Source organism: Anolis sagrei, chromosome 6 (assembly GCF_037176765.1).
Source record: "Anolis sagrei isolate rAnoSag1 chromosome 6, rAnoSag1.mat, whole genome shotgun sequence".
NCBI classification, from domain to species: Eukaryota; Metazoa; Chordata; class Lepidosauria; order Squamata; family Dactyloidae; genus Anolis; species Anolis sagrei.
Genome location: NC_090026.1, coordinates 47526962 through 47554956, shown reverse-complemented (window position 1 = coordinate 47554956; position 27995 = coordinate 47526962). Strand labels below are relative to the sequence as shown.

The 27995-nt window shown below is 40.1% G+C and overlaps 3 protein-coding genes across 5 annotated transcripts in view; 2 read left to right on the top strand and 1 right to left on the bottom strand.

Moving 5' to 3' along the window:
* The window catches only part of EFTUD2 (elongation factor Tu GTP binding domain containing 2), a 49551-nt gene extending 31728 nt beyond the window's left edge, over positions 1 to 17823 (bottom strand). The window contains exons 1-10 of the mRNA XM_060781200.2: positions 17715 to 17823; positions 12376 to 12490; positions 11849 to 12014; positions 10997 to 11075; positions 9669 to 9744; positions 6383 to 6448; positions 5991 to 6026; positions 4589 to 4679; positions 2502 to 2584; positions 297 to 463 (exon numbers count right to left, since the gene is read on the bottom strand). Of these exons, the coding sequence (XP_060637183.1) occupies positions 297 to 463; positions 2502 to 2584; positions 4589 to 4679; positions 5991 to 6026; positions 6383 to 6448; positions 9669 to 9744; positions 10997 to 11075; positions 11849 to 12014; positions 12376 to 12480 (869 nt within the window). The 5' untranslated portion in view covers positions 12481 to 12490; positions 17715 to 17823. The remainder of the gene's footprint in view (positions 1 to 296; positions 464 to 2501; positions 2585 to 4588; positions 4680 to 5990; positions 6027 to 6382; positions 6449 to 9668; positions 9745 to 10996; positions 11076 to 11848; positions 12015 to 12375; positions 12491 to 17714) is intronic.
* Positions 17824 to 18071: 248 nt separating this feature from the next.
* CCDC103 (coiled-coil domain containing 103) lies at positions 18072 to 25031 on the top strand. Of its 3 annotated transcripts, none has more exons than XM_067470084.1 (4): positions 18072 to 18265; positions 21209 to 21354; positions 22108 to 22240; positions 24197 to 25031. In XM_067470084.1, exons 2-4 carry the CDS (start codon positions 21218 to 21220, stop codon positions 24659 to 24661), a joined length of 735 nt encoding a protein of 244 aa, XP_067326185.1. In that variant the 5' UTR covers positions 18072 to 18265; positions 21209 to 21217; the 3' UTR covers positions 24662 to 25031. The 3 variants fall into 3 exon arrangements, with proteins under 3 accessions (XP_067326185.1, XP_060637185.2, XP_060637186.2); XM_060781202.2 differs by having other exon boundaries at positions 18072 to 18296; XM_060781203.2 differs by having other exon boundaries at positions 18178 to 21354.
* A 1701-nt stretch (positions 25032 to 26732) lies between these two features.
* On the top strand, positions 26733 to 27995 carry FAM187A (family with sequence similarity 187 member A). The gene has a single exon (XM_060783308.2). The coding sequence runs from the start codon at positions 26733 to 26735 to the stop codon at positions 27993 to 27995; it is 1263 nt and encodes a 420-aa protein (XP_060639291.2).

Here is a 27995-nt window from a genome sequence, read left to right as displayed (position 1 = left end):
CTGCATCTATGGCAAGCATCACCTCACTACCTCTGAGGATGCTTGCCATAGATGCAGGCAAAACGTCAGGAGAAAATGCCTCTAGAACATGGCCATATAGCCCGGAAAACCTACAACAACCATTGATTCTGGCCATGAAAGCCTTCGACAATACATCCCACAGTATTTTTGCACGTTTGTTTATTATTATTATTATTATTATTATTATTATTGAGTTCTGGTTTGAATTGAGGACTACCCATGATGCCATCTTGATGGACGTCAGAAACCTATTTTAAACACTGCTGTTTCTATACCTGATTAAGCCATTGACTTCATCAACGATGTGTCGCAGTTTGTAATAGGCATCAGTTGGAGGCAGTTTCAGTTCCAGTATTAGTCGGTCTATCTTGTTAATGCACACAGTGACTGCCAATCTCTCTTGCACAGCATGCTTGATCAACCGCTCAGTGTTGAGCATTACCTACAGGGACACACAATAGAAGAGGAAGCCAGGTGAGGCATGAGAAATCAAGCACTGACCCTTCTCTGCTCAAAGAGCTGCCTGTGGGAGCATCTATGCCCAACCACTACTAGCAGGAAGTTCACTTTTAGAATATGTGTTTAAGGGCAACACTGCTTTCCTTTAAGGCTGCCCTGTCTAATGACCTTTGACAAAAATAAAACTCTTTATCGCATTGGGAAATAAGGGAACAAAAGAGTTAGGCAGATTAAATTATACAGCACAGTGGCATCCATGAGCATAAAAACAGACCTAGAAGGAATACCACGAAAAACATGAAGCTGTTGTAATGCAACAAGACAAGAGATGAGTTAAGAAATTCTTCCTCTGTTTGCCAGTCTTCGGCGTAGAATAATGTAATAATTAATAAAAATAAAGTTTAGTTCTTACCCAAATTAATAAATGACTTCATTTTGTTACTCTAAAAAGAACACTAGCCCAAACCAATTAAATAAAATATTTGTCACAATTCAGCAACAGCTGTATCTCTATTGCAACATTTCAATTGCACCAGCAGACTCAACACAATTTAATGTCTCAAAATTCTGTCCTCAGTGAAGTACAAAGTCTACTAGATCTTTCCTTGAAGCATTCAAGAATGGAGATTCTATTAACTTTTACAAAATTAAAAAAATATTTCTAAAAATTAGTGGTTGGAGTGTTGGACTACATCTCTGGGGGCTAGGATTCAAATCCCTGCCTGATTATGACAATCAACTGAATAATCTAGGGCTAGGAAATACACCTCTAAAATCCTGGACAATAGCTGACAATTGTAGACCTGAACCAATGGTCTGACTCAGTATAAGGCAGCTTCTCTGTGGCCCCTTCTACATCTATATAAATAAAAATGTAATGTTCATTTGTGGGATTAACATAACTCAAAAGCCATTGGGCGAATTGACACCAAATTTGGACACAATACACCTATCAGGCCAAAGAGCGACTGTCACTCATAAAAACAGTGAAAAACACAGCAGAAGGGACTTAAAAAGCCAAAAAAAACAAAAATTACATTACAACACATGCGCAAAACCACATATATATACGCAAACACACATATAAACACCTACACACAAATGTATACACGCTCAAAACACATATACACAGACTAGGCCACAGCAACATGTGGCAGGGGACAGCTAGTTGCCATATAAAATCCATATTATCTGCTATGAACTGGATTATATGGAAGTGTAAAAGGGAGGCTGTGTTCAGGCAGTGACAATAATGAAGTCAACAATGGAAGCACACTTCATTTTAAGTAGGAGACAAGTCACATGCTCTCAGCCTCTGAAGAAGGAAAAATGCAAACTGCTCTGAACGAATCTTATGAAGAAACAGCATAATGAGTTAATCTTAAAGTTCCCATAATTCAGAAATGACAGGCCCGTAGCCAGGATTTCGTTTTTTTTTCTTTGGGGGGGGGGGCTGAGTCTGAGTGAAAGAGGGTCTACCCTAGCAAACTTTTTGTATCGTTACCCCAATACCCCCATGCATATGGGATATATTGAGTATGGTGATCAGATCATGATATGAATAAACATAACAGTTTAAATAATGCACCAGTAAGGCCTTTTCGCGAACCACCACGAGAATTGGGGGGGGGGGGGGGCTGAAGCCCCTCAAGCCCCCCCCCCCCCCCCCGGCTACATGCCTGACTTCAAAGCACACAACAGTAGCAACTTGCTAAAAATACTGTTGCAATTCTTAAACTTTAATCTAACTCTAGGTTTTCAATCATTCATATCTGCTTTTTGTTGCATGCAAAAGATATTATCAACAATTTCTTTGTTTCATTTTAATTCCTCCAAAGACTGTTTCAAATGTTTTTGGTTGAGAATGTGGTGGAAATTGGGAAAGTCCCAGCTGCAATTCCCAATAAAAGGTATCTATGCGATAATATTTCAGATCCCCCAATACTATAATTTCTACTAATGCAAAGAACATTCTAGGCAGAAAGAAAACACGTGTGCATGCAGACGCACACTTAACTCACCCCCTCTGCAGCATCAATGAAGAGCACCACGCCATCGGAAATGCGAAGTCCTGCTGTGACCTCGTCCGAGAAGTTTACATGACCTTTAAGGAGTTTTAGAACAACCATCGTCATAAGTGGAAAGTTGTAGCATGTACTTCACAAAGAAGGGGCTTCACTAGAGCATGAGAAGCTAGCCGTTGTCATTACCGATCTGTTGTGGTTCACAAATTTCTAATGCCGTAAGCCAAAGGCATTGGTAACATCCCACAGTGAAAAGGAACTGTTGCCAGCACTGTTAAACAGTCTAGTGTAGTCTACTGACATTCAGTTCAGCCATTCATTGGAACAATAACCTTGCACAGTTCTTTCAGATAAATGTGGCTCTGTCTTTACTGCTTAGTTTGTTGCCCTCACAAATCTTCATTTCCCAGAAATGGAAGATTAATATTTAAACTGAAATGGCATTTTTGTAGTTCAGAAAATGTAGAAAAGTCAGTCTTATGAAATATAGACCTCAAGGATATTCAGATGTTTGCAGGTTTGCATGTAACTATATGGTGAAGAGCTGGACCTCAACCCATGCTCAGAATAATTTCTGCTTTACACTTTTTAGATTATGTCGGGAATTAAAGGAAAGTTGGAATAGAAAGAAGTGTGTGTGTGTGTGCTGGGAAGAGGGGGGGGGGAGTGTCCATTCAGGAGGAGGAGGAGATGATCTAGCATAAAACAAGGTTAGATGACTTGACATTAACAATTTTTCAGATGATTGTTGTAAAACTCTACAGAAATGTGTAGAGTTTAACTTTAGACCTCTACACATTTCTGTTGAGTTTTACAACTATCATCTAACTTCAGACCTGAGGAGCCCCCAGTGGTGCAGTGGGTTAAACCACTGTGCTGGCAGGACTGAAGACCGACAGGTAACAGGTTCAAATCCGGGGAGAGACCCCCGTGGCACAGTGGGTTAAACCCCTGTGCTCGCAGGACTGAAGACCGACAAGTCGCAGGTTCACATCCAGGGAGAGGCGAATGAGCTCCCTCTATCAGCTCCAGCTCCTCATGCGGGGCATGAGAGAAGCTTCCCACAAGGATGATAAAAACATCAAATCACCTGGGCATCCCCTTGGCAACGTCCTTGCAGACGGCCAATTCTCTCACACCAGAAGCGACTTACAGTTTCTCAAGTAGCTCCTGACATGACAAAAAAAAAACAAAAAACTTTAGACCTAATTCTTTTGTTTGTTTGTTTGTTTTGGTTGAGGATTTTTGTTTGTTTGTTTGTGTTGTTTTTTTAAGGCACCAAGTAGACAGATAAAAAATGTCCAATTTTATATATCGGTATATTGCATTAAGATAAAGCCAGTTGAAATCCAATAGAGGTGAAAAAGGCTGCTTTCATTTGGCTGAATCTCACAAATATTTTGCATTAGACTTCTAGGTGAGAGCTCAGCATGTAAAACAGTATGGCACACAGAAAAGAGGAAAAAAACTGGGATCCCAAGCCTATTGCAAAACCCATTCAAAGCAAAGCTAGCAAAGTCTTAGCAGGGAAGCATGGGATGCAAACTCAGAAAAACTTGCCACCCTTGAGATTCTTTCAAGAACCATGGTTTAAATGACATGTTTAGACAGCTGCCTTAGTCAATTTACAACGATTAAAGTTTAAATGTAGTAGCAGCTTTTCAGACTATTTAAAAAAAGAAATAAAGTAAAATCTTGGATATTTTACAGTCTTGTATCTTCAGCTTTCTTAATGCCTTGCTTCTACTTTCAACATATTTATAACTCCATTTAATTGCACAAGTGGTCTCACCAATACAGCATGGCCAGTAACTTTTAAAGTAACTTTTAAAGTAAGAGACAAGTCACACCAATGACTTGCAGTCGTCATTCTATCCTGTAGTGAGGACTTTTTAGTGCAGATGACAAAGGCTGCGGCACAAGCACGGGCGAACATATTTCCATGCGACTCAGAACAAAATATTTTATATCATTCTTTTCAGACAGTTCTTTTTTTAAAAAACCCAGCAATAATAGAAAAATCCTTAACTCAAGTTTCCACTGATTTATTTCACAGTATGGGTTTCCTGACCAATTCAACTCACCGGGTGTGTCCATGATATTGAAGAGAAATGATTTGCCCTTGGTGTCCGGGAGAACAATAGTCACTGGTGTGCTCTTGATCCCAACTCCCCTCTAAAAACAAACAAAATAGGAATTATGATGCAGGAGAGCTACAATGTGGAGGGTCAAACGGTAAGCTGTGAGGCCTCCTGGGACAACCGAAACACAATATAATAACTACTCTATTACCTGACGCAGAATGTGACATCATCTGATTCAGAGATGGACAAAGATCTCTGGACTCAGTATTTTTCCTATGAGTTCTCTAAAGCTAATCTGTTTGGGCTATACAACACACATATTCTGAGATCTCCCACGGGTTCTTGATTTCAGTTGTCCCCCTGCCCTAAACCATAATTCCTTAATTCTTATGCCTTAATTCATTTTCGTCCTTATTCATAATTAACCTGCGGAACTCATGCTATTGCTAGTAATTACTTATTTTACTTATTTTGTATGAATCTAGAGGTTTATTTATACAAAAGACAGGAGACACAGTTCCTTTATGTTTAACCAACAGCCTAAACTATGGATGTAGAAAACATATATTTCAAATATACAGTGCAAATCTCTCCTATCCAAGAACTCTGAAATAGTGCCCTAGGCTGTTTAGAGAAAAAGTAGTCGAATACAAAAGTATTTTACCAACAGGAGCACCAGAAAGTGGCAGGCAAGGAATACTATTACCATATATACCTGAGTATAAGCTGAGTTTTTCAGCCCTTTTTAAGGCTGAAAAAAAAACCCCTCGGTTTATACTCGAGTCAAAGTCATTTATTATTTTACTCTATTATTTTTTATTATCTTTCTTACATTTATTATTTTAGTCTATTTATTATTGTTATTACATTTATTATTGTTATTATTACATTTATTTTTTTACCCTATTACCATTATTACATTTCCATTATTTTACTCTATCATTATTATTTTTATTACTTTACTATTTTACTCTATTATTATTGGAAGGATACATAAGCATATTTACATTGAAGAAGGTTAGAATAATGGTTTAATCAGAGTTGGACAGTCTTATTTTAAATTACAATTTTATGCAAATATTCAAAAACATTTAACCTATTGATGCCTCAATCAATATAATTTAAATGTTATCTATTTTTATTTTGAAATTTACCAGTACCTGCTGGATTTCCCACTCTCGGCTTATACTTGAGTCAATGTTTTCCCAGTTTATTGTGGTAAAATTAGGTACCTTGGCTTATATTCAGGTCAGGTATATACAGTAATCAGTTTAATATTTTCTGATCTCACTAATGTTCCTGGTTGGTCTATATGAAACTATGATATGACTTTGTATGGGTTTTATGTTTTGCTTCCAAAGTTTAAATCAGTCTATAGATTTAAAAATGTAGATCCCCTTACCTCCTGCTCAGTGAACAGAATGTCTGTATAGCAAAGCTGAAAGAAACAATAACAACAACAATTCAGATACCAAATCATGAAAGCTGGAATATTTTCATAAATTTTATCTTCACCTTCTTTCTTTTAACTGGAAAGACTAAGGCAAATGGGAGAAATTCTAAGCAGAATTTATTCAGCCATAGGTAAAATAAGACGAATCAACATATTGAAGTTTTGAAAGTGAAATAACTGTTGCATTTACATATATACAAATTTATTCACTGATACGTTTATTAGACTTCAAAAACAACTGCTAAGATTTCTTTAACTGGATAACAGCTTATTTATATCTCTGGACTTGGACAACAATGTTATAAACCCACCTACCAAGGAACAAAATTTAGTTAACTTACATCTTGATCATAACGCTTTCTTATTTCAGGATGAGTTTGTTCAATCAGGCAATCCACAAAACAAGTCTGAAAAGCAACCAGAAAAGCAGATTGAAATAAATAGTATGGTATACAATTTGGTGAATATGCCCAGCCCAATGGGTACAAGGATGTTGCAGCTCCAGATCTTCCCATCAAGATCCAATTCAGAAACCCATAATTTCAGGGTTGCAATCAGTGCATGGATGCTGCTATTGAACCACTTTTTTCAAGTGGAGATAACTTTTTCAAGTAAAATTTTGTGCTAATCAGTCTATCAAGCCTGGTCAGTACACCAAGAAATTAGGTTCCACTCTGAGAGAAAGGTGGCATACAAATGCAGGAAATAATAATAATAATAATAATAATAATAATAGAAACAGGTGAATGAAAGTTAAAAATACACCAAGGAAGAACCTCATTTTAATTTTATTTCTTTAACTTACATAATTCTTAATTTTAACAACAGTTCTCAAATGTATTGTCGAAGGCTTTCATGGCTGGAATCACTAGGTTCATGTGGGTTTTTTCGGGCTATAGAGCCATGTTCTAGAGGCATTTCTCCTGACGTTTCGCCTGCATCTATGGCAAGCATCCTCAGAGGTAGTGAGGTTCTCAAATGCTCTCACCATACGAAAAAGAGATCTCGTGGGGAAGAGCAATCATCTGTGAGCTTCCAAGGGCCAGTTTGAAATGGTACAACTGAGATACAATTTACTGCCTCATCCGCTGCTAATGGAGATCACATAAAGCAGACATGGGAAACCTCAGCCCTCCAGGTCTTTTGGAGTTTAACTCCCACAATTCCAAACAGTTGGTAAGCTGGCTGGGATTTCTGACAGTTGAAGTCCAAAACATCTGGAAGGCCAAAGTTTGTCGATGCCTGACATAAAGTAATAAACTGGGGCTTTATCCACCACCTTATCAAGGAGCACTGCGTAGAACAAACTTTCCAATTGCTCTGCTTGGAAGTGCAGAATCTATCAGTGTGAGCTGGCTTTCTTACTGTTAAGTCTATCTGTTCTTACTTTCATAAAAGTTCCATGTAGAATATTTTGAAATCCATGTTTCTGATCCGAATCTGCTATAAATGTGACAAACATTTTGCACCAACTAATTTTCCTGAAAGGTCATGATGAGTGAGATGTGCCAGCTACATCGAAAACTACTTCTCCTAAATATTTGTTGTTAAAAACCGCTAAAAGAACAATCATGGTTGAAACACTGATGAACAGATTTTCAGCAGTAAATAAATCAGCAGTAAATCAGCAGAGAACTGACCATCAAACAACAGACTGGTTCAAGATTGGAAAAGGTGTATGGCAGGGCTGTATACTCTCACCCAACCTATTCAACTTGTATGCAGAACATATCATGAGATGCGTGGGGCTTAATGAATCCAAGGCTGGAGTTAAAATTACTGGAAGAAACATTAACAACCTTAGACATGCAGATGATACCACTTTGATGGCCAAAAGCGAGGAGGAGGTGAAAAAAGAAAGTGAAAAAGCTGGGTTGAAGTGACAGACTTTGTATTTCTAGGTGCAAAGATCACTGCAGATGCAGACTGCAGCCAGGAAATCAGAAGATGTTTACTTCTTGGGCGGAGAGCAATGACCAATCTTGATAAAATAGTGAAGCGTAGAGACATTACACTGGCAATGAATATCCACACAGTTAAAGCAATGGTATTCCCCGTAGTAACCTATAGATGCCAGAGCTGGACCATAAGGAAGGCTGAGTGAAGGAAGATAGATGCTTTTGAACTGTGGTGTTGGAGGAAAATTCTGAGAGTTGCCTTGGACAGCGAGAAGATCCAACCAGTCCATACTTCAGGAAATAAACCCCGATTGCTCATTGGAGGGAAGGATATTAGAGGCAAAGATGAAATACTTTGGCCACATAATGAGAAGAAAGGAAAGCTTAGAAAAGACAATGATGCTGGGGAAAATGGAAGGAAAAAGGAAGAGGGGACGATTAAGGGCAAGATGGATGGATGGTAGCCTTGAAGTGACTGGCTTGACCCTGAAGGAGCTGGGGGTGTGATGGCCAACAGGGAGCTCTGGCGTGGGCTGGTCCATGAGGTCACGAAGAGTCGGAGATGACTGAACAAATAAACAACAAAATCAGCAGTGCTTTTCCTGCATGGCAGGGGGTTGGACTAGATGACCCATGCGGTCTCTTCCAACTCTTATTATTCTATGATTCTATGAAATCAACATAAATATTTGTCCACCACCTGAATTAATTTTTAAGAGGCAGAGAAGATACAGGGGAAAGGGTGATCAGAAGAAAGCATACCAAGTATAAGGACATATTTCACCTAGATGATGTGAGTTGCTATAACTATGCACAGCATGTCTGTGCAGCTTTTTTAAAAGGTTATCTGTTCTCAAATTGAACTCTCTATTGTTTGATTTAAATCTATCGCCTAGGCTTCAATTATTATAAATAGGCTTTATAGATGATACCATTGTAGCATGCAACATTCCATGTATATACAATGCTGGTGGAAGGTGTTGGAATTCAACCCCACACTAGTCAAGTCTCAAGACCTCAATGAGGAGCAATTAGTTTAGTATAGGCTGAGGGAATTCCCTTCCCCCATGTCTCCTAAATAACAATTGGGAATGTATCTTTTTCTTTTCTTGTCTCTCTTCTCTCATTCTGATTTCTACTGCAAGCCTATTTGAATCTGACTTCTGCCTTCTTACACTTTAGTATGGTGAGTATGTGCTGTGTGCTTTGAGATCTCTCTGTTTGTGTGACAGGAGAGATGTAGTGATTGGAGTTTTTCCCTCTCTTTGAAACCTTAGAAGAGATGGGTGTTAGAGTAGCTCAGACCCAGTTCTTTACCATGAAGAAATGTAGTTAGTTATTTACTATTGTAAATAAAGCTTTTCTGATTTTTTAAAGATTGGACTCTGCATGTTTGTCTCCTAAGCTCTGAATTCTTTACAGCCACATCACACGGCGCTTCACGCTTCACTCGCTAATGAGCTGAATGCTCCACTTTTGTATTCTGTTTTGTTTTTGGACTCTCTGCCTTATTTAAAGGTAGCATTTTCTAACAGAAGGTGCATTACGAACTATTCTATAGGCATAATCTGAGAATAACTTTGTGAGAACTAGAAACAAGGAACCTAAAGCTTGAAGAGTTAGTAAAATCCCTAAAACAAAACCAATTTTGAAGAAAAACAAACCACGTCTACAACTGATCAGTCATCCCACCTCTACCCTCCAAGTCAAGGTACAAATTTATGCCAACCTTTCCATGGTGTAGGTGCCCACAGAGTGTAACATTCCGGATCAATTCAGAATTGTCCATCAAATCTGCTAGGAAGCTGAAAGAAGACAAACAGCCAGGGGAGGAGGCAGGAGAGCTTTTAGTGATGCATATTGACAAAGAGTACAGACATGTTTTCATTATTGGATATGCAGTGCAAAATCATCACTGATATAGTGAACAGGTCTGAATTTCTGAATTTAATCAGTTAAAAACAGAAACAGGGTTTTTTTGTTTAAACAGGCTAAAACAGAATGATTTGCCTGGATATGTTCTGTATCATATGGCAGCTTCTGTGAAACCGAAGAGCTCTAATGTAAAAGCAGTAGAAATTATTGCCCTATGGTACCAAAGGGAAATGTGAATCTTCAATACCTTTGTTTCTTGCCTTCAGCAAGATGAGCTGGGTAGCAGCTGCTTTGGCTATGGCATTAGTATTGCCTCTAGGCTTGCATAACACAACACTGCTGCTAAGCTAACTACAAAAACTATTAACTGCTTTCACTCAGTCACTTCCCTCAAATGGCCTTCTATGAAACAGAAAATGCGCAGAGAGAATGTGTATTCAAAACTATGTGTCTAATACTCTTGTGGTGCATTTGTATTCAACAGTGAAAATTCAGTGTCACAGTAACTGGGCAAACAGTTCATGAAAGAAATGTAGAAGCCAAGTTACAGACACGCACCTGCTACCAGAAGACAAAAATCAAATATCCGTATGCATAATGACTAAAATATCTTGTCTCATTAAGTGACTTCACAATATGCTGTATTTCTCTGTACCTCTCCTACATGATTAGGTACTACAGTCAAACAGTGAGAGGAAAACAAAATGCAGAATAGCATTGCGTTGACCTTGAGTTTTGCGAGCACTGAGACAAGCTGGAAGGGATTAGTTTGTGTCTGACAGAGAATAATCAAGAGATAAATGCAGAATAATAATAATAATAATAATAATAATAATGGGGTAAATAGATTAAGGACAAACGAGAATAGAGTTGGTTACTATTTCAAAACCAATTAGATACTGGCACCATATACAATATACATAAATAATAAACGGAAAAATGTAGTAAGAAATACAATCTTGTTTTCAGCTTTGAACAGCTTTAGGCAGGAATGACAATAAGATTAATATTTGTGGGTGGAGTACAGTCGTTACATAAATTACTAAAACCTAATGTTAAAGAGTATCTTAGTATGCTAAAGGGGAAAAGGTCATTTAGGAATTTGGATGAATAAATGTACATCTTAATAACTTTGGGGTGGGGATGTAGGGAAACAGAATATATGTTGCACACTATACTTACTCCATCTCATACACTGTGACTGGTAATGTTTGCTCCATGAGGGAGAATTTCTTCGTTTTCACTGGTTTGATAATAGGTTCTAAAAAGAGAATGAATTTTTTTTAAAATAAAAGCACAGAACTTCCACTACTACACTGTAGTCAATGACGGGGGGAGGTTTTGAATGCCACAGATCCCAGGTTCATTTTTTGATTGTTACATGGAAAATTCTTGAAAAGTTATTATTGGCGGCAGAGTATAGATAATTGTTGGATGAGACCAAAGGCCTCTTATCTAGTTCTGACTTCAAAGCAGGTATGGAAAAAAATGAAGCTATTACATAAACAAGAACTTGAGAGTTCCTAATACAAGGCCAAAACATTACATCCAATCTGTTCTTGAAAGCTAAGCAAGGTTGACGCTGGTTGGTATTTGGATAGCAGACCCCCAGATATAAGGTATTTAAAACTATATTTCAGAGAAAGGAACTGGTTTAGACACTTCTGAGTATTCCTTGCTTAAGAAAACCCTATGACATTCATGGGATCACCATGCTCTGACAGGTAACTTGAAAGCAGACACACATACAAAACAAATTGCATGCACAAACTTTCCCACTAGGATGCTCTCCAGATATTTCAGGCTACAAATTTCATCAACACCAAGCAGTAATAACAATTCTTTAGTCTAAAATTGGCAGAGGGCATTGTATTGAAGACACCTGCCTTACACAGAAGTATTCAATTAACTAAAAGCATGGTAAAATAGCCAAATATATATAATTTTTTTTCTGATCCCTGAAATGAACTCATACTGAAATCACTGGCATCAGAACTAGAAATTTATATGTTATGCTATCTATAGGTTTCTCACCAGTGAGCGGCTGTGTGTCTTCTTCTTGTACTATGGTCTCTACCTCTGGACCATACACTTCTTCAGCAGTTGGGTAGTACTTCTTATCTTCATGAAGCACCACATCCATTCCATGATGGTCATCATCATGGTCTCCCATATCATCATCGTCGTCATCATCATCGAGCTGAAAAAGAGTGAAACATCCTCATATGGTTTCTAGTAACTTTCATTTGACATGATCCCAGTTACATAACTTGAGGATGGTCCCCTCCTCCCATTCATCATTTTGTAGTTGTACTATCAAGCCTTCAAAAGCTTATGCATAAATGTATACATTAGATACTAAGGTCCTGTGGGAGATTTTTTTGACTTTGCCACAAAAGCATAACTTTGAGAGTTTCCTTGAAATTGAAATTAACCCAAACGAGAGAAATGTATAATAAATTTTAGATTAAAAAGACAAAAAGACAAAAAACACAGCTTTCTGTAATGTTATAAATCACTAGATCGTCTTGACATCTATAGTAGAAGCATTCTCTCCAAACCTCATCAAGATCCTTCGAATCTCGACCCAACTCATCATCGTCATCATCAGAATCAAGTTCTGGGCCAATATAATTTCCAAACTCGTCATATAGGTCTGTATCCATGTTACTGCGCCTTTGGATGAAACAAAACCATAGAAAGAAATTTTACAGTTTGTACATTGCAATGAAAATGTTATTCTTTTTTTACTGATCATTTTGCTTAACATTTGCTGCTTACACTCATGGTAATTTTAATAGTGTTTTGAATTTCCCTGGTTTCTTAATGACATTTAGAATTAAATTTCATAATAAACTCTGCATGTCCAAATCTCACAATATCTGCATGCCAACACCTCTATATTTCCTCATCATAGTAGCCTCCTTCTCTGTTTTCTGCCTCTCCTTTCTGTCTCTAGCTGCCTTCTCAGCAGTTATTTTCTAACTTACATATAAAAACAAAACATGTACATCGCAAAACACTGACAGGAGTACAAGCATTCAGGCTATACGTCCACACACACACATGCCTAGTAATAACTTTGAACTACCTAGCACCTTAATTCTAAACAGAAAGTTATACAATTGCCTGGCCAAACCACCTTCCTTTTAACTAACAAGTTAAGGAGTTCTCATAGAATCATAGAGTTGGAAGAGATCACATGGGCCATCCAGTCCAACCTCCTTCCAGGCAGAAAAACACAATCAAAGCACCCCCAACAGACAACCATCCAGCCTCTGCTGAAAAGGAGATTTACCACACTCCGAGGCAGCATATTCCACTGGTGTTCTTTATTTAATGTCTTGATTCTGATGCTTTTAAATATTGGTGACCATATTTTTTTCATTTTCATGGTTTCCTTCTTTCTATTGGCCTCCAGGCAACAACACTGATTGTGCAGCCGCAAGACTACTCAATGCTAATCACACTTGCCAATTGCAACATCACACTTGCTTCAAACAGAGGACTCACACATCCCTATATCCCAGAATATCAAGGAAGGAAATCCCACAATATCTGCTTTGAACTGGGTTATCTAAGTCCACACTTAGATAATGTGGGACTTTATACCTTGATACTCTGGGATATAGGACTGTGTGAAAGAGTCCAAGACAAGCCCCCACCAACCACCACCCTGGACAGTTCACAGATATATATACACTCCACTTGCCTCATTTCCAACTGACCTCTGAACAAACCACCGAGGATGCTTGCCACAGATGCAGGTGAAATGTCAGGAAAGAATGCTACTGGAACATGGTCATACAGCCCAAAAAACTCACAGCAACCCAGGGTCCTTCCAGACAGGCCCGATATCCCAGGACCTGGTCCCAGGTTTTCTGTTTATCTCAGATTATCTGATGGTGCAGACTCATATAATCCAGTTTAAAGCTGAAAACCTGGGATCGGATCCTGGGATATCGAGCCTGCCTGAAAAGGCCTCCAGCCATGAAAGCCTTCAACAACACATAGCTATCATGCTCTTCTCAGCCTTCTTTTCTCCAAGTGATACATACCAGCTCCCTAAACTGCCCATTGTAATCAGCTGAGATCTGTATCTCGCCTGTACCTATAAAGCTTTGCAGTCCTTTCCTGTATTTATTATTTATTTATTTAGGTCATTTGTATCCCATCCTATCTCGACCTCCGCAGAGCGACTCAGGGTGGCTAACAGACCGGCACCCCATGGTGCCTACAACCAAAACATAAATATACAATTTAAATAACAATATAGCAATAAAACAGTATAAAAGACAATCAACAGTCAACAGTTGCCAGTTTACGTCATCATCCAAGGAGCGGATAGTCAGTTCCATTAAAGCCATCATGTCAGCAGGTCAACCTAATCTACAAAGGTCTGATCCCATAGCTAGGATTTCGCTTGTTTCCGACAGGTCCAGAGGGATGTAGCAGATCGAATTTCACTTGCGAGGGAGTTCCACAGCTGAGGGGCCACCACAGAAAAGGCCATCTGTATCCCTCTATCTCCTATCATCTTTTAGCTTTTACCGGCTGCTCTTTCCTACAATTCAAAATAGTTCAGTTCCATCGAGTTGAAATTTTATTTCCGCTCCAAACAGTAGAGCTTTGGGCTCTTCCAGACAGGCCCTATATCCCAGGATCTGATCCCAGGTTTTCAGCTTTAAACTAGATTATATTAGTCCACACGGCCAGATAATCTGGGATAAACAGATAACCTGGGATCAGATCCTGGGATATAGAGCTTTTCTGGAAGGGCCCTTTGACTATTTCATTCCGTGATAGAATAGCCACAGAAATGGGTTGTTATAGGTTTTTTGGGCTATATGGCCATGTTCTAGAAGCATTCTCCCCTGACGTTTCACCTGCATCTATGGCATCTATCAGCTTCCCCATGTGGTCAGTAGTTCCCTTGACGTATGGCAAGAACACTTTTGGCAAGATCCAGCCAGAGGAAAAGAGTTCTTGCCAAACATCAAGGGAACCACTCATTGCATAGGGAAGCTGATGAGGAAACACAACATACAAATTATATACAGACCCACCAAGAAAATCTAACAAATGCTACATTCAGCAAAGAACAAGAGGGATCCACTTACTTCTGCCGGAGTCTACCATATACCATGCAGCTGTGAACAAGTCTATATAGGGACCTCCAAATGCAGCATTGCCCAAACACAAATCAAGGAACATGAACGGCACTGCAGACTACTTCAGCCAGAGAAGTGAGCCATAGCAGATCACCTGATGAACCAACCTGGACACAGCATATTATTTGAGAATACAGAAATGCTGGACCACTGTAACAACCACCATGTCAGACTACACAGAGAAGCCATTGAAATCCATTATTATTATTATTATTATTATTATTAACTTTATTTGTACCCCGCTAGCATCTCCCGAAGAACTCGATGCGGCTTACAAAGGCCAAGGCCTCAAAACATGGCATAACAATACACAACTCAAAGCAAATCAAAACAATTAAAGCAATATCAAAAACAACAGAACAATAAAACAATACACCAAAATACAATAAAACTGGGGCCGGGCCAAATGTAGTGAAAACTCCAATAACAAGTCCCAGAAGCACTTTATTAGAATTAAGATTGCTGGCACACTGCACTTATCCTATAATCCTTACATATCACCTGTCACTTCAGCACTTTTAATCTGTACCCATTACTCTGGCCCGGCCCAGTTTTATTGTGTCTTGGTGTATTGTTTATTGCTTATTGTTTAATTTTGCTTTAACTGTTTTTAATTTTTTTATTTGCTTTAGGTTGTGTATTGTTATGTTGTGTTTTGAGGCCTTGGCCTTTGTAAGCCGCATCGAGTCCTTCAGGAGATGCTAGCGGGGTACAAATAAAGCTAATAATAATAATAATAATAATAATGGGTACAGATTAAAAGTGCTGATGTGACAGGTGGTATGTCAGATTTTAGAGTAAGTGCAGTGTGCAAGCAATCTTAAAGTCTAATAAAGTGCTACTGGACAATTTCAACAGAAAGGAGGAAACCGTGAAAATGAACAAAATCTGGCTACCACTATTTAAAAAACCCTCTAAAATCATAACAGTAAAACACTCAAACACAGGGAAACTCCAGAGAGGAAACAATCAGGGACAGCTAATCACCTCTCAACAAAGGATTTCCCCAGGCACTAACAAGCCACACCAAAAAACTGTCAGGCCTTCAAATGCTAATCAAGGTGGCCAATTGAAACATTCACACCTAGCTCCAACAGACAACAGTTCTTCCTCCCACCCTGGACATTCCACAGATATATAAACCCAATTTTTCTAGTTCCAACAGACCTCTCAACCTCTGAGGATGCAGGCGAAACGTCAGGAAAGAATGCTTCTAGAATATGGCCATGTTGTTGTTGTTCATTCGTTCAGTCATCTCTGACTCTTCGTGACCTCATGGACCAGCCCACGCCAGAGCTCCCTGTTGGCTGTCACCACCCCCAGCTCCTTCAAGGTCAGTCCAGTCACTTCAAGGATGCCATCCATCCATCTTGCCCTTGGTCAGCCCCTCTTCCTTTTACCTTCCACTTTCCCCAGCATAATTGTCTTCTCTAGGCTTTGCTGTCTCCTCATGATGTGGCCAAAGTACTTCAACTTTGTCTCTAGTATCCTTCCCTCCAATGAGAAGTCAGGCTTTATTTCCTAGAGGATGGACTGGTTGGATCTTCTCGCTGTCCAAAGCACTCTCAGAACTTTCCTCCAACACCACAGCTCAAAAGCATCGATCTTCCTTCGCTCAGCCTTCCCTAAGGTCCAGCTCTCACATCCGTAGGTTACTAAAGGGAATACCATGGCTTTGACTAGGCGGATCTTTGTTGCCAGTCTGATGTCTCTACTCTTTACTATTTTATCGAGACTGGACATTGCTCTCCTCCCAAGAAGTAAGCGTCTTCTGATTTCCTGGCCACAGTCTGCATCTGCAGTCATCTTTGCACCTAGAAATACAAAGTCTGTCACGGCCTCCACATTTTCTCCCTCTATTTTCCAGTTGTCAATCATTCTTGTTGCCATAATCTTGGGTTTTTTTTTTTATGTTGAGCTGCAACCCAGCTTTTGCGCTTTCTTCTTTCACCTTGATTAGAAGGCTCCTCAGTTCCTCCTCGCTTTCGGCCATCAGAGTGGTGTCATCTGCATATCTGAGGTTGTTAATGTTTCTTCCAGCAATTTTCACACCAGCTTTGCATTCATCAAGCCCCGCACATCGCATGATGTGTTCTGCATACAAGTTTAAAAGGTTGGGTGAGAGTATGCAGCCTTGCCGTACGCCTTTCCCAATCTTGAACCAGTCTGTTGTTCCGTGGTCAGTTCTGACTGTTGCTACTTGGTCCTTGTACAGATCTCTCAGGAGAGAGACAAGGTGGCTTGGGATGCCCATACCACCAAGAACTTGCCACAATTTATTATGATCCACACAGTCAAAGGCTTTAGAGTAAATGAAGCCGTAATAGATGTTTTTCTGAAACTCCCTGCCTTTCTCCATTATCCAGCGGATATTGGCAACCTGGTCTCTCGTTCCTCTGCCTTTTCTAAACCCAGCTTGAATATGGCCATGCAGCCCGAAAAACCTACAACAACCCAGTGATTCCAGCCATGAAAGCCTTCAACAATACATTAGCCAGAGAAATGATAGGGCTGGAAGGAGGCTCAGGGGCCATTGAGTCCTGCTCAACTGTAGGTCTTCCAGCTAAAAGCAATTCTAGCAAGTCTTTTCGAGGTTGTCCTTACACACTATGCTGTTGGGTCGTATTTTAACAATGTACTAGTTGTACAGTTAGAGGGGGGAAAACCCTCATATTCAGTTTAGACAGTTTAAACCCTCATATTCAGTTAAGACAGGCATGCAGCCCTACCTTCCTGCTTTTCCCTTTGCTTTACCGCCTTCCTCAGCACAGGCTGCGGCGCACGTTCGTTGCTACGTTCTCTTTCCCCGTCGCGCGAGCTGCGACGACAGAATGAAAGGCCCCCTTCTTGCCTCCGGGTGAGGCTGTCTACTCAGTTGCCGGAATGATTTCCTCCATTTCTTTCTTTAAAGGTGCAGTCCCGATATATATCGGTCTTGGTGGAAAGGCATAATACAACAATAACGTGTTATATTATTGTATTGTTGTATTTATGGCTATCTACCAAGACCGATATATATGGAGGAAAATAGAGGAAATCATTCCGGCAACTGAGTAGACAGCCTCATCCGTAGGCAACAGGGGGCCTTTCATTCCCTCGTCTATAGGAAATACGGAGTTGAGCTATTAGCTCCACGGCTGGAAGGCCCTACCCACCTCGGAGAGTGTCCTGGTTGCTATGGAAACCTCGTTGGCATGGGAACGCGAGGCCTACCCTGGAGAACGAACTCCAGCGCCCTGTGTAGACTGAAAAGCTGCCTTCTCTCGGTTTCGTGCTTTTGGTGTGGATTTTCCAGTGCAAATTTTCCTGAAGTATTAGTTGTACTCGCTAAGCGTTGTGTGGCCAACCCTCCATCCCTTTTTCTCTTCTTTCTTGCTCTCCTTCCCTAATTCTTTCCTTCCTTCCCTTTTCCCCCTTTCCTTCTCTTCTTCCTTTCTTCCCTTCCTCTTTCTCCCCTTTCTTCCTTCTCTACCTATTCTTGGACTGCAACTCCCAGCAGTCCTGATCTATCTATCTATCTCTAATCTATCTATCTGGAGGATTGCTGGAAGTTGCAGTCCAGGAATAGGAAATTGAAAATATTCAGGGAATAGGATGCTCTCAAAGAAATCCAAGGAAATTGCATTTTGAAAGCAGTGCATTTGGATCATCCTCCTCCCCTAAAGAGCCTGGTCTAGGGGATGCTGGGAGCTGTAGTCCGGAAGAGAGTGTGGCTATGCTATTGTGTGTTTTGTTTGCTGGGAGAGACATTTTTGTGCATGCGCTGTAGCATCTTTTGCTTTTTTGGCTTTTTAAGTCTCTTCTGCTTTGTTTGTCAGTGTTTTTATGAGTGATAGTCACTCATTGGCCTGATATGTGTATTGTGTCCAAATTTGGTGTCAGTTCGTCCAGTGGTTTTTGAGTTCTGTTAATCCCACAAACGAACATTACATTTTTATTTATATAGATATGTAAAAGGTAAAGGTTGTCCCCTGACATTAAGTCCAGTCATGTCTGACTCTGGGGTGTGGTGCTCATCTCCATGTCTAAGCCGAAGAGCCAGCGTTGTCCATAGACACCTCCAAGGTCATGTGGCTGGCATGACTGCATGGAGTGTCGTTACCTTCCCACCGGAGCGGTACCTGTTGATCTACTAACATTTGCATGTTTTCGAACTGCTAGGTTGGCAGAAGCTAGAGCTGACAGAGGAAGCTCACGCCGCTTCCGGAATCGAACCTGTGACCTTTTGGTCAACAAGCTCATCAGCTCAGCACTTTAACCCACTGTGCCACCGGGGGCTCATAGATATGTGATCCTTAAAAAATATGTAGTGATCCTTAAAAGAGACCCACAGAAGTTTATGATTTAAAACAGGAGTGGGAACCATTCGGGCTTCCATTATTGGGAGACTGCTTTGTTGCTGGGAGTTGCAGTCTCCCAATAGTGGAGGCCTGAAGTGCCTTATTTAGGCCCCTTCCACACAGCTGTATAAAATCCATATTGAACTGGATTATACAGCAATGTGGACTCAGGTGACCAAGTTCAAAGCAGATATTATGTATTATCTGCCTTGATATTCTGGGTTATATGGCTGTGAGGAAGGCCCTGAGAGCCTACTATATTAATGTCTCTTGATACTGGAAATGTATCTCCATCTTATGGAATGTGTTCTCTCTATTTTTTAATGCTCTCAGTTGTTGTTTTTACTATCAGGAGCAACTTGAGAAACTGCAAGTCATTTCTTGTATGAGACAATTGGCCGTCAGCAAGGACATTGCCCAGGGGACGCCCAGATGTTTGATGTTTTACCATCCTTGTGGGAGGCTTCTCTCCTCTCCCCGCATGGGGAGCTGGAGCTGACAGAGGGAGTTCAACCCACTCTCCCCAGTTTCTAACTGCTGACCTGTTGGTCAGCAGTCCTGCTGGCACAAGTGTTTAACCCATTGTACCACTGGGGACTCCATTTAATGCTCACAGTGCTGATGCTTTTGTAGCTAAAATTGTACAACTGGTGCAGAAGAGAGAATTGCATAGCCCAAACAAAATAATTATTGGGCTCCTTCCGCACAGCTATATAAGATCCCACATAATCTGCTTTGAATTGGGTTATATGGCAGTGTGAACACTGATAATCCACTTCAAAGCAGATAGTGTGGATTATCTGCCTTGATATTCTGGGTTATATGATTGTGTGGAAGGACCCTTAGTGTCTTGTTTTTTAGGCTTGTTTCTGTTGTTCTTTGGGGTGATTACTCAGAAAATTGCACTGTCTAGCATCAGCTCTAGTTTCTTAGATGTAGTTATGATTTTTTATGGGAGAGCAGATGAAGACTGCTACATGACAAAGGTAGAGCTGATAGGGGAAAACTGGTGACATTTTGGGAATCAACAAGTCCAGTATACCCAAAAACAAATGTAACATTTAAAGCACCAGAATGTGTGTTGGACAGTGTTATCAGCAGCCTCAATGAACTCTGAGATTTATAAAGGTGTGTGTGTCCACACACACACACAAATCATGATCTATAAATCAACAGGGGCTGGGAGTGATTGGTATGTTTCAAATGCAGTCTTATTCTTGGGCTAGAATCAAAAACTGTACCCAAGGAAGATGATGTTGTGAAGAAGGTCATACCTGATTGACTTTAAATGCCGAACAAAAGTGTTCCTTGCACATTTGTAATAGATTCCATTTGTACCCATCTGAATTTGGCGAGGAGATGCTCTCTTACAGTTAAAATAATTGGTATGCAGCCAGGTTTTGCTGCTTGAATTGAGAAGAAAAAAAGAGTTAGGAGTTGTGAGCTGGCTTAATGTGAAGCACCACGCGTCAGGGTGCAAGCAACTCCTGCCAAGATCTGGATTTGCCAATATGCTGAATCAATTTGGCCCTAAGGGGGGCCTGCTAATATAGCTGTAAAATTGACTAGTTATTCAAAAGATGCTGTAAATCTGTTCTTTCTCCCTTAAAAAGCTGGCTTCTGTAGGGCTCCTTCAGCCCATTGACTGTGGTTACTTTGGGAAGTGGAAAATGCATAACAGTATGCTCAGATGGTAACTAATATCATCTGGTTTCTGTATGTGTGTTTGTGCATATATTCGCTTATGATTTATTTGGACTGATCTTTCTTCCTCTTGTTTAATATCTTTGTATCCTCCAGTTAAAGTTGTTCAGCCCCAATTTTTGGCATAAGAGTTGTTGTTTTAATTAAATATTATACTAGTTTACCTGTGCTGCTCCTAGGTCTTAAGAATGGAAGGCATGATAGATTTCCGTACTTTGGAAAAAGAGTTGGAACAAGCGATTGCCAGTGATGAGAAGTACAAGAGAGAAAACGATGCCAAATTTCGAGCAGTGCGCCAGAAAGTAGCATCCTATGAAGAATTCAGGTTTCTTGAGTCTTATTAATTCCTTTCTTGATGAGAAAGAGGGGGTAGATAAAACAAAATACTTATCTTTAGAGCAGCTGCTTGTGATTTTATCTCAATCCATATACAGCTGTTAAGTTAATACAGTTTAGCATCTGATGTATATGGCATACTAACCAGCAGTTCCCAAATTAAAACAGACTTGCACCAAGAACAACTGGCATGACTTTCCCCCACAGTGAAATCTGTTCTATAGACATTAATAGGTATGTTGTTAATAGTAATTATACAGTAAATAGAACATGAAATGTTCGTGCACACCCATTACTGTTTTGCAAAGTGGTAATAAAGTGCTGCTTCTTCCACTTCCAAGTTTTATTGTTTGGATATCTGAGAGAAAGGAGGCATCCTATAAAAGGATTAAATGGAGCAGCATTTTTTACGGGCAGCTACAAATGCAGGTAGTTAGAGTATGTAAATTTTGCCATATGCAGGCTACCACATTAAATTGTGGCACATTGAAGGTATTCACTTTACCATATGACTTAGTTGTTTTAGTTGTTTGTAGGCATCTGAAGTTTCTTTGTCCTTTGGACAAGCTGAACAGGTACTTGGCACTTGAATGAATACAATACTAGGTAAAATTGTTGTGCCTTTAATAATTTTATTAAAGAAAAAATTTCAAAAAGTAGACGCTTTCTTAACTCCACAACTTTGTATTTAATCAGACTACTGTTGAACTTTTAATAATGCACACTTTTTTGTTTCCTGTAGGGATATTGTTCGAGCATCACACTTAAAGCCTTTAGACAAAGGGGACAAAATGAGGAGCAAAAGAAGCATGTTATGGAATTCCTGTGCATTTAAATCAAACTGCAAAGAAGAAAGTGGAATAGAATTGTCTCAGGTGAAGTAGCTGTTCTTGAAGTTTTTTTAAATCTGTGGTCTCTTCCGAGCCAGATTCCTCTTAAAAATCACAGTAATTCTTGGTTTTAACAGATTTTCTTTTAATGTAGAGACTGGAAGTATGTTGCTGCATATACCTTTTTATATAATTTTTGATATTGACATTTCTTCCTCTTAATGAGGAACTATGAAGCAAGCATATACCAATAACAAATTGCTTCAATGTTCAGAGTGTAAATCCTGTGTCAATGATGAATCCTCTTCCCCATCTTTGAGAATGTCTTTTTAAAATTATGTTAATTTTGTCCCTTATATCCTACCTAATATCCTACCTTTTGCCCATTATTTATTCTACAAGATTAAAAAAAATAAAATTGCATGGAAACTATCTGCATATTTTGAACATCATAGGACTTTGCTTAATACATGCAGAAATAGGCATTTAATAACATGTAGTATTTCCAATATTAGTGCTAAATGCAGAATTTCAGTGGAAATGTCATGGCACAGAATTTGACATGTGTTGCAGCAAAATCTTGCATGTGTCAGTTGTGCTAATAAACCCATTGCAAATGTGTGCAATGGAAAAATTAGATGGATTTACAGCCCATTTTGAAAATAGTATTTATTTATTTATTTATTTATTTGTAGCATTTATATTCTACCCTTCTCACCCCATAGGGGACTCAGGGCGGATTACAGTGTACACATATATGGCAAACATTCAATGCCAATTTTGACATACAAAATATACAGACATACACAGAGGCTATTTAACTTTTTCTGGCCGCCAGGGGAGCTGTCGCTTTCATCGTCCATCTGTGACACTGACGAAGTACTTCCGCATTCCCCGCATGCTTTTTTGCTGGAGTGCTTTGCTGGAGTCTTTTTTTAATGGCCTCATAAATTAGTTAATTTAGCCTCCCCACACTTTAAGGTGGTACCTAATTTTCCTACTTGACAGATGCAACTATCTTTCGGGTTGCAAAGGTCAACAACAGGCTACACAGTTGGTTGGAAACCCACTCCCACCTGGGCTGGCTTCGAACTCATGACCTTTTGGTCAGAGTGATCTTAATGCAGCTGACACTCAGCCAGCTGCGCCACAATCCCGGTACTTGATTTTCGTTGAGGAAGGATTTGGGGAATTCAGCATGGAATGCTATGTTTCCTCTTTAAATCTTAAAGTTTTCATAAGGGATGTTGCATGGGTTATGTGCTCCATGTGGAGAAATAAGTTTCTTGCACACATCCCCACATGCCCAAACAGTCACACTCATGACTCTATACTTTGAACAGACCAAGTTATTTGGTGTTTAAAGAGATAATGTAGAAGAAACATGATGTTTGTCTGGTATAAGTGGCTACTAGATGAGTGTTTATGGGAATATTAGAAAGTGATATTAGGAAAAGGTACTGGGTGGGTGGCTGTGGGATTTTTTGGTTGTGATAGTACACCTTAACATCAGAGTTCTGCTAAGCCAACAAACAAAGACAAACCTAAAACATTAAAGGTGTAGTGCCAGGATGATTCCTTATTATGTTTCTTTAGGATTTCACCTGAATATCTCTTAGTAAAGGTGCTTGTCTCCTGGCACCCTATGAGACTTTCTCTGCTTAAAACTTCCTTTAAATATCTGCCTATTGCTGGCAGAGAAGCAAGGCTTTGGACCAGTTGTGCTGTGAGTCTAGGCTCACTCAAGGCCAACAGAGAGGTCTGCACACTCTATCTCCCATGTCCACTCTTGCAGCTTCTGCTTTCCAGATCTTCACCTTCAGAGCCAGTCTTTTATTGGCCTCTTGGCTCTTCCCTGCTGCAAAAGAAGCAGCTGTCGTTCACCACTGAGGCCAAGACATTGAGAGCATACAAAGGAGCCCAAATGCTTAATGTAGGAGAAGGATGAATGGTGGGAAATCCATATGAGTCAGTATTGGTGACATTATTCTTATTCTCCAGGAGTTAGAGCAACTCCCTGAGACTTCTGCAGAATTCTACAGAGACTGGCGCAGATGTATGAAAAGCAGCCAGCAACGATACCAGCTTCTGCTCCAACTTGGACCCCAGAGTTTGGGCAGAATTTTTCAAACTGACTTGGCTTATGGACTTCTAGGTGAATTCCTAGCGGTGCTCACAGAAAATGTCTGCATGGAAGACCAAAACATTGTCTTGGAAATCTTGGAGAGTTTTGCTGGCACAAAACGCTTTGGTCTGAATATAGAACTCTTGGGTGAGCAAGAGAAAGAAGGCTGCAGGGGATTATTTGAGAAACTACAAAAAATGGCTTCTGGCCCCAGTGAACCTGCTGAATCTCCAAATGCTTCTGATGAAGAAAGTATGGCTCAGTCCAAAATTCATGGCCAAACAGATGGGCCAGCTGAAGAAAAACTGAGGAAACTGATGCAGCTTTATCAAATCTCCTGAAATAATCTTGCATCTTTATTGTCAACTACACTGTATTGTAAAATATTGCAGAATACAGGGAAGATTGAAAGACCAACTCAGAATATTTTTTTTTAAAAAAAATGAGGAATCCTTAAGGGCTTGTCTTACACATTTCCCGTTTTGCAAAAGATCTTATGCAGAAGAAGTATCCAGTGATTAAACCCTTTGTACATCCTTCATTTTGTGCTGCACCGGTTATTGAGTTTTTACATAAACTTGTCCTTCTCAATTCCATCTGTCAATAAATAGTTTTTGTGGATGGTTTTGTTACTTCCTGCTGTAACTTGTCTCATGTTTCTCACAGCTTTGAATTTTTCTTTTCAAAATGAAATAAATACAGAATCAATGAGACGGGTATCTATGGTTTCATTCATTAACGCTCTGGTCACATCCCGAATAGATTACTGCAACGTGCTCTACGTGGGGCTGCCTTTGAAGGTGGTTCGAAAACTTCAACTAATCCAACGGGCGGCAGCCAGATTACTAACCGGGGCAACATACAGGGAGCATACCACCCCCCTGCTATGCCAGCTCCACTGGCTGCCGGTCCATCTCCGAGCCCAACTCAAAGTGCTGGTTTTAACCTATAAAGCTCTATATGGTTCTGGCCCAGCTTACTTATCCGAACACATCCACCCCTACATCCCACCTCGTAATATAAGATCATCCGGGGAGGCCCTGCCCTCGCTCCCGCCAACAGCACAGATGCGCCTGGCGTGGACGAGAGACAGGGCCTTCTCGGCTGTGGCCTCCCGCCTATGGAACACACTCCCAAATGAGGGAAAATCCGCTCCCTCCCTCCTGGCTTTTAGAAAAAAAATTAAAATCATGGTTCTGGGACCAGGCCTTTGAACAGTAGATGTATGTAGCATTTTAGAGGGTCATTGACTGGAACGGCGATTTGACTGACGAGACTGTTTTATTGTTTTAATCCTTGTTGATGTATTGTTTTAATTGTGATTTATGTTTAATTGTGGTTTTACTATTGTAATTGTTTGTATTGGCATCGTATCGGTGCCCAACATAAGGCATTGAATCTTGCCATTATTTATGTGTAAACCGCTTTGAGTACACCCAGGGGTGAGAAAGGCGGTATATAAATACTGTAAGTAAATAAATAAATAAATATCCATATCCAACAAAATATGTCTCCTCTATGCATTTTCTAAGCCTTCCGGCATGATTCTATTGTATTTTTAGCCTAGAAGTAATTTATTTCAATAGGATTATTATCCATACAATTTCCAGGAACGTATCCTTCTTAGATACAGTGATCATACAGTGCTTCATTTTCCTGTGGTCTGGGTCGGAAACTCACAAGTTACCATTACTGCTACTAGGGAAAAAAATAGAAAAAGCTATTGGGTCCCTCTGAGTGTCTATTTCAGATATAGCATTCAAGAACTGGAAAGCCAAAGACGTTCCACAGTAGTACAAAGCAGGCACCCATGTATTTTTTTGCCCTATTGCTTGGACTGAATCAGGGCACATATGTGGCAAAGAGTATGAGGCAGGCAGCCAATCCTCATTCCCCTAAAAAGCAGTGAATTTCAGCCACAGTCATTCAAGCAAAAAACCTGTTAGAAAATTGGTTATTTCTAAAAATGTGCACAACACATTTGCTTTGGAATTTCTACTTTAACTAGAACATACTAGGATGCCCCAGAAGTGCATAATGATAGCTCTGTGAGTTCTAGAAACTGTCTTTGTTCCTTTTCAAAAAAATATCTGCATAGAAATATGAGGTTTACTATGCTATGTACTGGAAAGTTGAGCAGCAAGAATGAGATAAATATTATTTTGGAGTCAGAGAACTTAAAGTCAGCGTATGGATCTTCTTAAAACATTCTTCAATAATAAACTCAGAAGCTGCAACTCTAGAGCTTGTAACTAAGCTCTATAGAATGTTAGTTCTCAGTATTGGTTGCTCAATAGAATTTTGGACTGCGGTTCTTAGAATCACTGATCATCAGCCAAGTTGTCGTGTTTCTATGAATTGAAATTTAGTCTTACCTGGAGGACAAAAGTTTGAAAACAATTTCTATACAACATGGAAACTGTACTAGCCACCCATCCAATAGCAGGATTGATTGTTGATGTGATTCTCTTTGGTACTTCTGGGATTCTCCATGCCTTCGATATTATGGAAAAGGAAGATGTATTCAAGAGGACACCTTGCCCAGCTTTCCTGATGTTTGAGAATGCTGCTTACTTAGCTGAGATGAGCATTGAGTTGCCTTGTAACTGCAAGCCAGAAGAGGTTTCCTCTGTAGTTTGGTATTTCCAGAAAAATATGGGCAGTCAGCAGACAAAAGTCCTAACAGACTTTGATGGCACGATGGTAGTGGACTCAACGCACATCAAGGTGGGCACTGACATGCTCCGACGCTTCAGCATTAGGATGTTTAGTCTTATTGTCTTTCGGGTTCAAGTGGAAGATTCAGGGCATTATATCTGTGGCACAAAGAAGGGGGATTACTTTTATGGCTATGATGTAGATGTCCAAGCTTCCAAGCGTATAAGGGTTGCCTTTACAGAGAAGAATCAGCATCCCAATAAAGATAAGGAAGGAAAACAGTACAAGATCTTCACTGCCTTCTGGGACTGGACCATATGCAACCGCTGTGATGTTCGAGGTGAGCAACGTCGGATTGGTCTTTGCTATATCAAGAGTCCCTATTTGGTCAGACGATACCGTACAGCCACAGCAGAAGTGGCATCCTGTGGCTCAGGGTCAATCCCAAAACAGTTTAAACGTGCTATTAAGAACAGAAAACCTGAGATAGTTATCCGAAGTTGCTCAGAACCTTGTAGAGTAAAGATACCAGCCAGTGAAGGAGAGGAATCTCTTTCTGATGCTATATCAAAGCTTGGAGAAACACCCTGGATCTCTAAGATCCCTATTCAATTCCACAAGCAAGCCCTTGGCACTGACCTGATCATTTCCTGCCCTGGTGCCAGGCCAGAGCATGCTGTGGCCTGGGACAAAGATTCGACTCGGCTGTATCTCGATAAGTTCCTCACTGGAGTCAATAAGAGCATGAGGGTCTTCATCGACTATGGAAACCATCTACACATCCGCTTTGCCCAGCTGAGTGACAAAGGCATCTACTTTTGCTGGCGAGAGGGAGAATTGGTTGCTGGTTTCCGATTATCTGTGATGTATGAGAGCCGCCGCAAGCGAAGCTTTGATGATCCTGAGGCACAGTATGCTATCAAGACCATCTTCACGTTTTATGTCCTTCTGACTTTCATCTTTATAACTATCCACGGTGTACGCTTCTGCATGTATGCCTTTAAAAGGCCCGGCTAA

Excerpts from the sequence above, each read along its gene's own strand:
- CCDC103 (XM_060781202.2), top strand. The coding sequence starts at position 18,180 with ATGGGAACGCGAGGCCTACCCTGGAGAACGAACTCCAGCGCCCTGTGT. Across the intron at positions 18,297-21,208 it reads CCAGTGCAAATTTTCCTGAA|GTCTTAAGAATGGAAGGCAT; the intron begins GTATTAGTTGTA and ends TGCTGCTCCTAG. Across the intron at positions 22,241-24,196 it reads GTGGAATAGAATTGTCTCAG|GAGTTAGAGCAACTCCCTGA; the intron begins GTGAAGTAGCTG and ends CTTATTCTCCAG.
- FAM187A (XM_060783308.2), top strand. The coding sequence starts at position 26,733 with ATGGAAACTGTACTAGCCACCCATCCAATAGCAGGATTGATTGTTGAT.